The 11,122-nt window shown below is 37.9% G+C and overlaps 1 protein-coding gene across 1 annotated transcript; it reads right to left on the bottom strand.

Moving 5' to 3' along the window:
* Positions 1-4,908: 4,908 nt before the first annotated feature.
* LOC140244919 (uncharacterized) lies at positions 4,909-10,183 on the bottom strand. Its single transcript, XM_072324531.1, has 3 exons — positions 10,133-10,183; positions 7,205-7,466; positions 4,909-5,156 (listed from the first exon to the last, which is right to left on the bottom strand). The coding sequence occupies exons 1-3, from the start codon at positions 10,181-10,183 to the stop codon at positions 4,909-4,911; spliced, it is 561 nt and encodes a 186-aa protein (XP_072180632.1).
* Positions 10,184-11,122: the final 939 nt, after the last annotated feature.

The raw sequence follows: 11,122 nt of genomic DNA, 5'->3' as shown, positions 1-11,122 counted from the left end.
GATGTTTGCAATTTCATTCATACCGTGTCATACCGTATCTGGGGATTTTGCGGCTCGACTTGCGGGAAACAAATCTACTCCCCGGAGCTCTCCGCAGTTGGTCCGCACCTGACAGTATCTAACGCGTATCTCGCCTGTAGTTGCCCGGAGGCGCTCACGCAAGTCCGATTTAACCGCAGCCAAGTTTTGAGCATGACCAAAACCGGAAAACACTTTTTTCCGGGTGAGTCGCGGGAATGCCCGGAGAGGTCTACGCAGAACGCCAGTAGGAGGCCCTTAGCGACAACACTTCACAGGCAACCCCCACGCAGGTACTTCGCAGTCCCCGTATGCAGCCAAGATAATGACATTCCGTGGGACTTTGCCATTCCATCAGAGGAATTCTTTCACTGAGTTGTCAGCCCCCACGCGACTGGTACAAAGGTCACACTGTAAACCCGCAAGTAGAATAAAGTAGAACGCGTCCAGCAAGTAAGACACATGCACTGACTCGCCCGAATCCTTGTTCGCCCTCAAAAATTGCCGGTATGCTAAAAAATCCCTACACGCAACAAGCCTGCGTAGCTTGCCCGTAAAGGTGTGACAGGGCCTAAACATGGTTGCGGGTAAAAAGATTTGCGTCACCTCCGGGTGACTACGGGTGAGATACGTGCTAGGTACTCTCATGTGCGGCTCATTCCGGGGACCTCCGGGTAGTAAAAAATGTTCTTTGCAAGTCGCACGCAAGGCTTGCCCGGAAAGGTGCGACACGGCCTTTAAGGTACCCATAAGTCGCTCGTAACAGAAAACGGATGATTTCAAAGCTCTCACGCAGGTCACACGGAATGCATGCAAGTAGAAGCTAAGTAGCAAGCAGGTAAGAAACAAGTGCGAAACTTGCAAACATTCTTGTTCGCCCGCGGAAAATCTTCCGCGTGCTGGAAACTACCTCCTCGCCACAAGCCCGCGTAACTTGCCCGGAAAGGTGTGACCCGGCCTTAAACATGGTTGCGGGTAAAAAGATTTGCGTGCGCACCTCCGGGCGACTACGGGTGATATGAGATACGTGCTGGGTACTCTCATGTGCTGGTCATCTGCGGGGACCTCCGGGAAGTTAAAAATGTTCTTCACAAGTAGCACGCAAGGCTTGCCCGGAAAGGTGTGACACGGCCTTAACGAGTAAAGTTCTTTCAAAGAGAAGTAATATGATTATTATTATTTTTATGATCATTATTCTGATTATCATTCTGATTATTATGATTATTGTTATTGTATGTGTTTATTTATTTAGTAACTCTTATTTGTGTTTTAACTTGTCTGTTATCTCTCCTTTTTTCATTTTTTTCTTTCTTCTTTTCCCTTAGCGCTTAGAAACACTGTATTAAGCGCATTTCAAATGCAATGTATTATTATTATTATCATTATTATTATTGTTATTGTTAATATTATTATTATTATTATTATTATTATTATCATTATCATCATCATCATCATCATCATCATCATATTTCAAAGATTAAGGTCCAAGTTTTGCACAGTTGTTTTGTATACGTTGCAACTTTATAGTTGTGCCTCAGGTAAGCCACACAATATACCGTTGCAGTAATAAATTTTGCAGTATCAAAATATTATATGAACAATATTTGCATTACTACTTTTTAAATCTAAGATACTGTAAGTGTATAATTACTGATTGAAAGTAAAATAATATATTGAGTTATACAAACGGAGGAAGTTTGATATTCCATTTTAAGCTCGACATAGTGCCTTTCCAACGATGAAATAACTTACGATTAAGTTTTTACAAGGATCTATCTACCTGTCTTTATTCATTCATCGCGTTCATTCATTCATTTATTTCCACAGGGTAAATAAAAATACATACAAACATTACAATGAGCGCAACTTACATCATGCAAGATGCAATAAATATATAACATGTGGGGGAATCTACAAAAGGCCATAATGGTCTTTCAAAGGCTGACCCCTGACAATTAAAAATGATACAATTGTTAATAACAATCACATGATAAAACATTACAAAATACATTGGACTATATATACAGATGACAAAAAAATTACAATAAACAAGTGATTAGGCAAGCAATATATCTAAGTCATTCATGCGTGTGTCAAACGAGATTACTGAATCAAAAGAAATTGTTTATACTTTCTTTTAAAAGACGAACAACAAATATAAACTATGTTTTTGTTTTTGCATTTTATCATTCAGCTTCAACATTTTATGATGGAGCATCCAGGAACGCACATACGTGGAAACAGGCTTTAGAAAAGAAAAGTCTGTTCCTGTGGAGTGATAGCTGGATTGAAAGACATGTAAAGCGTTGGATCACTAGCGTAAAAGTGACACCAGGAAATTCTACTTTCATTTGCTTTATCAAATTGCTTGCATAGAAGTGAAAAGTACAGGGGGTGTTTCATCAACGTTTGTCAGCGCTGACAACTTGAATCACCATAGTAACAGTCAGTGACCAGAGCATGTCAGCCAATCAAAACCAAGCATTTTGCTGAAATTGTCAGTGCTGACAGTTGTCAGCGCTGACAAACGTTGATGAAACACCCCCTGGACTTATACTTGTACTAGTACATGCAACCCTTTGAAGTACACCACGAGTACTGGAATCTATTCTTAAATAGCACAATCATTATCTACCGATCTGTTGTTGTCTATCAGATAGATACGACAGGATCTAAAAGAAGACTGTACCGTCAGTACAATAATGATGTTCGCAATGTTGTCAGCAGTATGTCATGATCGATCGTATCGAAGGCACCGATCAATTTGGAAGAGGACCAGGAGTCCGTTTCATGAAATCATCATATAAAATGCTTTACATAAATCATAGAATGGCCAAAGTCCCTCATATAACATGTAGCTATGGGAGATTTTCAAAAAGAAGTTAATCCATTTCATGAAGTCTCTCGTATGTGTGTCTAATGAGCGAAAAGTCATTCATAAGACTGTCATGAAAAGGACCCCTGGAGTGTGACTTTCCGATTATCCATATCATTAATAGTGTACCATCAATTTTTAATCTCAACAGTCACGTCTGTGTGCTATGTATTTCGCTTCCCACATTCACCTTTTGTTAAATATTTGCCTTTTACATAATACTTTAACATTTGACAAAGTTGAGCATACTCATATATTCTCATTTAAATCATTCCATAATAATGACGTTTGTTCCTGCGTAGCGTATAAAACGATTTCAATGCTTGAGTCGTATATGTACTAGGTTTATGTAACAATATTTTCTGCCTTGTATTATAAATATGAAGAGATGAGTTCCACTTAAACATATCTCAACTATACTAGGAACATTACTGATATGAAAATTATACATGAATATTAAAGTATTAAGTATAACCAATTCCTGAAATGGAAGAATTGTATTTTCTTTGAATAATGGGAGTGTTGGAGCATCACGCACGGAGCGCGTTATAACTCGAATAGCTCTTTTCTGAAGCTTTACAAGTTCAGATGAATGAGATGAGGAGGAATTACCCTATACAATATTACAGTATGACAATTGCGGTAATATTAGAATTGTAAAATGATTAAAGTTGTAAATTATTAATGTACATGAATGATAAAAATAAAGTTACTTTCGGCAGTGTAAAGGTAACCTATCAGGGCATCGTGAGCTAACATTCATTATATGTGGAATGTTGGAAATGCACATTTAACAAGTTTGAAAGTGTAAGTCACAAGAAGTTTGTAAGTTTGTGACGTCATCAGTATTAGGTAACCATGGTGATAAGTTCATGGTTACGTTTAACCCTATAAAGCCCAAGGGGGGCACATTGTGCTCCCCTACCAGATTTTCATTCGTCACTCCTTCGCCCTTAATCCAATTTTAATCAAATTTAGTGACCTTTCCTAAAATCTTATTCCATACATTTTGATATATAATTTAGCTATATTTGATATTGCTGGTTGCCATGGCAACCATAAACTGACAATCATGTCAGTCAGATTTTGCGTATTTTTCTGTTCCAATTCCAATTAACAGTATTATAATGTATGAAATGGGCGTTTCTGGGCTGAAATTTGCTGAAGAAGCTAAATGTGAAGTTGTTATGACTCTGAAGTGTTTTTCCTATTATTTCCTTTGTTTTTCTGTGACAACGGCATAACACAATAAATGTAATAGAGATACTTGAAAATAAGAGTATTTTCCATTTTTGTATTTTGTGTCATTTTGGTTCCTTCACCCAAGTTATACATCTAATATCATTTGTTTATCACATTATCAATCTGCAGACTTAAAATTCCAATAATCGAATTATGGGAATATGAAATATGATAACTATGCATGTACCTATCCCAAACAATATATCATAATCTCATAATGTATTTCCTTATTTGGTTATGAATAGCGCCCCCATGTGATGACCTTGAGGAATTTCAACCATAACAAATAATGAGCTTTGACTTGCCCATCATTTGTGGCAAATGTGAAAAATATTGGTCTACGATAAGACATACATATTGGGGATAGAGAAACTATAAAGGAAAATCATGGGGTTTTTTTAAAGCATAATATTATTTCCTATGTATCTCTTTATTTTGGTAAATAGCGCCCTCTATGGGTGACCTTCAAAAAGTTCAAGTATTCGGTCATGTAGAGTGTGAGTTGCTCTACCCATGCGTCAAATATTGATACGATGAAACATGAAACAATAACAAAGTTATATGGGGGGCACAATGTGCCATCACACCCCCCCCCCCCCCCCCCCCCCTCTTTGGGCTTTGGAAGGGTCAAAGACCCAAAATGAAATGCGGAGGCGACAATGGGATAATCACGCATTTGTGAAAGCAAAATCAATATTCGTTGTCACAGAAAATGTTCCCCGTTCTCGAGCAGATGCGGCAGTGACCAAAGAAACCTGTGAAAGTCGTTACTTTTACAAAATGTGACAACAGCATGTTTCTCGCCGGGCTGCTACCTCCAAGCTGCTCTGGAGTTTCTCACGTTGATCCTGCGGAAGCTCAGGTGGTGCTGAATTACACTTTCCGGCAAACACTATAGCTGATGATATGTCACACGCCGTTGGTTGACTTCTCTCCAAATCACTCAGTTTGAGAGCAAGGACATTGTCTTGAAGTTCATTTGACTTAAAGTCGTATAGGACAATGTTCACCTTTCTCTTACCTGGCCAAGAAGAAGAAGAAGAAAACATTATAATGTCAGGAACATAGATAGGTGATTGGATAAATATCTTATATATTTATCCTGTTAACTTTCAAATACTCTTGTTATATTGCTGTCTGCACCTTTGCCGACTGGTACCTTTACTTTGCTGCCTTTTTTCTCTTTTTCTCTCTTTCTTTTTTTCGCAAACTTATTTTTCTTGTTTGTGTTATTTGTATACCATAATTGGAAATGATTTATGTTTGTATGCCAATAGATGAAATCAATAAAACATATAAAGAAAAAAAAAACATAGATAGGTGATTGAGTGCCTATCACAGAGTATGTAATGAGTATACATAACGTATAAGCATGGACTTACCTAACAAACGAATAGCAAACATTTTGGCAAATTGATTGTGATTCATAATATAAGTTTCGCAATTTTTCGCACATTGTTTCAGAGTAAACATGGACAGTAACGGTAGACGAATGTATGGCCTACCATCAACGAAACCAAACAACGTTACATGCGGGATGCGTGTCTCCAAGTGTCCACTTCAGTAATTATTATTATTTTTGTCACACAAAATATTTCATGTTTTGAGGTTTGCTGCTCCCTATCATTGGTGTTTATTCAAACAGACAGTTTAGTCTGAAAAATCACCTCAGCTAAACAAGACCGAGACAAGGAAAACAGACCTTTTGTCAACGACGACGCACGATGGCACAATCGTCATTGTCCAAACATCTGAATGTACTCGTCAATACGCACATTATCAGTGGCGGCGGTGACGATGGATCAAAGAAAGACATTCTTTCATAGTTCCATGGTATACACAGTAAGTATATTGCATGTCGATTATGCGGAAATCTGTAGCTCACCCTGTGTCCTACCTGTTCTGAAACGACGTATGAAGACGAAATTCGACGATTTAATATTTGTGTACGTTACACTCATACCACCCTGACCATGGTGTTTTTGTATCAGGAGTACGATAAGCCTTACAAGAGTAGCATTTCACAAACTAAGATGTCGAACATGTCGAAGAACAAGACGTGCGTCTGCTTCTTGAGTAAATTGTGCTCACTTTCGAATTTCCAGTACGGGTATAAAGATTATTCTTTCCTGATGGGATGGTAATAACCATTTATTTTGATATTGTCATGACATCAAGTTTTCCATGCATTTCCTCGCGCATTTCATTTTGACAGTCAAATTTGAGCCGACAATGCTTGGAACATTTTGCTTTGATCTTATTAGACTTCTTTAAGTCGCGTATTCTTCGTTTATGTGACTGGCCGCATTCAGCAATAGTCTGAATTGTTTCTCTCGGAACATAATATGCTCGTTTGTACGTATGTGCCTGTATGTAGCGTCCGCGTTAGCTGGCATTTTACCCTAGTGAATATAACATCTTGGTATGAACAGGTGGACCTATCCACGGCAAAATAGATAATCTTCATCACGAACCCCAAGTCTATGCAAAGCTGAGTGAAAGACACACATTATACTTGGCCTCAAAGTATTAAATGCAAGACTTCTTATAAACTGAATGCACTTATTTGAAACATTGTTGCCTTTTCCCGAATTTTTGATGATCGATGAGATTTGAATTTGAATGATCGTTCCTAAAATGCATGCCCCATCTTAAATATGAATGACGCAAATGAACAATAAGATGCTCCAATGGTGAATTTGAATGACCGGATTAAGAATTTGATTCAGTGCTGCGAGCGTGGAATGCGCGAAATTGTATGCTCGGAATAGGAACTTTAAGATGACGCAATGATGAATTCACTGGGAAAATGTATATTTCTTGAAGTAGAGTTTCCAAATTACCTTCGACTTTTTTCCTCATGAACGTGATATTTTTTTTTCTTCATTTTTTAAAATTCCTGTCTGAAAAGACGAATAACAATAATTGACCGTATAGGATGGCACACCTGGGTCCGATATGGACAGAATTGCTGTTTTCATCACAAATAGGTATTACAGAAATAAAGGATAATATATTGTGCTGCCAAGTATCATACCATCAAACTCATATTAAAACATTAATTAGTACCAAGGGCACCACGAGCTCTCCTAAGTAATCGATCATAGAGAGCATCTGTGACGTCAGTGATTGACAACCGTCTGTTGTTGATGGAATGGCAGAGAATGAACACGTCCACATCATTGAACTTGACCTGGTCCATGTCGGCGACGTTGTAAGGGATCTCTTTGAAGTCAACACTCCTTACAACGTGTGTCATGCTTCGAAGTAATTCTATGAGGCCTTCCACATGTTCTGAGTTGCCAAGAGTGCCAACGGTGACTGCCACTTTCTTTGCAAGACAAAAGGAATCGAAATGGAGGGAAATGAAAACTGCATTGTTCCACAAGGCTGTACACAATGACTGCTAAGTGATACATCCGATTGCCTGAATTTCTAAGGTCTCGTGACATTAGATCATCTCTCGTTTGGGAGAACTGCTATTCCAGGTCTTGTTTATGGGGTAAACCAAACCATACCGAGTGCTGTTCGTTATTCCGAAGGGTCGCTATTTCGAAGGTTCGTTATTCCGAAGGGTCGTTAATCAGAAACACCCAAATTACCTATACCTAAAGGTTCGTTTATCCGGAAATGAAAAAGGGTTCGTTATTCCGAACATTTTTGGCGTTTTACCGAAGGTTCGTTATTCCGGAGATTCGTTAATCCGAAAATGAATTATACTTGTGTTAAGCATAAACAAATAAATATTTCGTTAGAGTTTCTTGAGTGGTTCACAATCTACAAGCTTGCTTTTTAGTGGACCTCTCAGTTCTCCTTTATTTCCCAGGTTGTTATCGGAATGATAAATTAATGATAAATGATAAATTAATCAATGAGAGAAACAATGCATACTTTGCAAGAGTAAAAGAAAAGTATATTTTGCAATGCATGGAAAGGAGTGTTCTATACTGAAAAGACGTGGATCTCTCGATAGGCAATAGGCAAATAATATAATCTATCCAATATATTTCCAAATCCAGGCTATGCAACGATAGAGCATGATGGAAGATATCAATGATATGGCATAGACACTATTCATCGAGTCGTGTGTACCAAGAAAATATGGTAACAAAAACAACAATACATACACACAAACACAGTTGATTTCATTTCATTTCATTTCATTTCATTTTATTTCATTCTCCTTTTTCCAACAGAACACAACACAGTATGAATTAGGTTATTATCACAATCGTATACACACAACCTGGAAATGATATCAAATGATACAATAATATAGTTACATATATATGCATATATACGCAAAATAATACAAGTCTATGTTTCAGTTGGGAAATAAAGGAGAACTGAGAGGTCCACTAAAAAGCAAGCTTGTAGATTGTGAACCACTCAAGAAACTCTAACGAAATACTTATTTGTTTATGCTTAACACAAGTATAATTCAAACAAGACGGAACAAAACATGAGACACACAATAACATGACACGACTCGACAGAAAGGTGGAAAATGGAAGGAAGGAAGGAAGGAAGGAAGAAAGAGAATGCCTACATGCTGATCAAAGAAACGAAAGAGGGAATTGAAGAGGGAATTGAAAAAATGCTTTAAACAGCCGGTGGTTGCATACAGCCGTGTAAAGAATATGATGGCTATTTCATGAATTAATGAGTTCAGAGATTAACTGATTGATGGTTGTCAGAGAGGGTTTAACAGAAAGGATTTCAACTTACGCTTAAAGGAATACAAAGAAGGAGAAGAAGTTGATCCCCCCCCCCGCCCCCAAAAAAGGAAAATGCCCACATACAATAGTTTAGGTAAAATCATTGTCCACGAGTGTCCACGTCTTTTCAGTATATAGCAAGAACAGTTAAAGAACACAGAGACATTATAACACAACGAAGAACACGGTAAAAGGAGAAAACACAGAGAAGAAAGGGAGAGCGGTTAGTGAACACGTTGCTCCAAACAGGTGACTATACATGTACGAGGGCTATTACATAAGCGATTTGATTATCACGATTATCTAATGTTATTTCTAGAAAACTGTTTAGTTTATATTCAAATGTATACTGGATTTATGAAGATTTACCTTATTGTTATTTAAGCCATTCCAAAAGCTGGGTCCAATATAATCGTGCATTATCATGACATGATTAGAATGCACACACTGTTTGTAGTTTTTGGATAAACAGAACACAATATATGTTTATTTCTGTAACACCGGAAAGTGACACATCAGTATTTTGTTTTGCTGTTGTTTTTGTTGTACTTGTTTTTAACTCGTGTATTGTATTTCTCTCGGTCTCTTTCTCATTCCTATTGTATTTTTGTTATAGTGTAATTTTGTTACATTATTCCTTTTTCTTGTTATTATATGGTTGATAATGTGTACGTTTGTTTTGATTGTAATGTTGTGTATTATATTGTTGTATCTTCTTATTATGCAGGGTCCCTTGGTAGAGCAGTCTTTTAACTAAAAGGGCTACCCTGTTGAAATAAAACGGAAATCAAATAAATATAAACAACTTTGTTTTAGATATGCATACTTATAGTTCTCATGAGAGGGAGATAGAATTCATTAGATCGTCGAGTGGGATGGCTGTGTAAGTGACTATTTTGATGAGATAAGTCGTGATGAATAACACAACATCAACTTAATGTACAAACACATTACATAGCGTTAAACTAGACGAGCTATTACTTCTCTTATCCCTCAGTTTTGGGTATGTTACTACAAATAGCACTGATAAATGGGTCTAGGGCAATTACCCCCGTACCCTCACACTTATTATCATATACATGATTGAAAAGCACACGCTGTTCGCATTTCTGCGAAGAGTAGCCTGTATGTATAATGCAGTCGTGAAACAAATAGCCTCGCAATACGTAAATGTGCCTTTCTATACTTGTTTATACAAGAGGACAATTCCACCCTCTTATGCTTAAAGGATCTATCCTCAAAATGAAGTCAGTGTGACTATATTATTCGAACTACTTACCCCTGTTTCCTTCTGAAGTAGCGGAGTATTTGGATGGAAACGACCAGCCATTTTGTCTGATTGAAAATAGTTTACCGGATGTTTCACTGATGGACTGATTTCTACCAGTGTCCGCTCAGTTCGAAAGGGCACACGTTCATAGCAGTCTATCCCTAGCTTACATTGCAACCGTGTTAGGTTACTTATCTATATACGAAATATGCTGTTTCCACATAACTTTGTCATGTGTAAACATAGGCTATTGCTGAAATTGTAAGTTTCGACATGCATAGATCTGCTGGAAACCAGCATATCAGCTCGACAATTCTCGCTATCGCCAATGACGTAAAAAGTACCCGGATGTTGATTTAAGCGTCATTTACGGTACATTATGGGATAGTCCGGTAGCAAAGTCACTTCCGTTCGTACGCGCGTGATACGTGACTAATGCTATTTACACACACAACCGACTGTATTCTACGTGTACTTCCGGTTTTCTCGACTTGAATTACAGCTTTAATATGATTTGAAATTTCTCCATTCTTAAGAAATTGCTGTTAATACGACTATTGGTTGTTGCTGCGAAGCTACCATGTGTTGTTCGCACGACAATAAACGAAAAAAAAAAATCTGCAGAAATAGGACCCTTACTGGCATGCGAGTTGTGACGTGGCCGCGTGGGTGAAGTTTACGGGTGACTCCACAGCGCAGTACGTGCACGCGCGACTTACTAGTAGTGGTAGTAGCACTAGATAATATAGGCCTAGTGCCTACGTACATTGTACGTACTTACTTGGAAGAAGTTGCTTCGGAGACAGGATAAGTTCGAGATCACTGTTCGTTCCCGATTGAGTTCGCGACATTTCGACAGAGAACAAATTAAAAAAAAAGATGGGCATTCCATGACGATATTATACTATATATCCAGGTGGGTGAATATTTTCCAGCATATTTTCAGCGTATGCAGAGATGACTGATCTGTGATGTGCACATCGATCGCATGATCAAGCT

Source organism: Diadema setosum, chromosome 2 (assembly GCF_964275005.1).
Source record: "Diadema setosum chromosome 2, eeDiaSeto1, whole genome shotgun sequence".
In the NCBI taxonomy this organism is placed as follows: domain Eukaryota; kingdom Metazoa; phylum Echinodermata; class Echinoidea; order Diadematoida; family Diadematidae; genus Diadema; species Diadema setosum.
This window is presented reverse-complemented; position numbering and strand designations above follow the sequence as displayed.

What these genes read in the sequence shown, in the direction of transcription:
- LOC140244919 (XM_072324531.1), bottom strand. Translation starts at nt 10,183, where the DNA reads ATGGCTGGTCGTTTCCATCCAAATACTCCGCTACTTCAGAAGGAAACA. An exon ending in TACTTCAGAAGGAAACAGGG is followed by an intron (nt 7,467 to 10,132) that starts GTAAGTAGTTCG and finishes TGTCTTGCAAAG; the next exon opens with AAAGTGGCAGTCACCGTTGG. An exon ending in GAGAGCTCGTGGTGCCCTTG is followed by an intron (nt 5,157 to 7,204) that starts GTACTAATTAAT and finishes CTTCTTGGCCAG; the next exon opens with GTAAGAGAAAGGTGAACATT.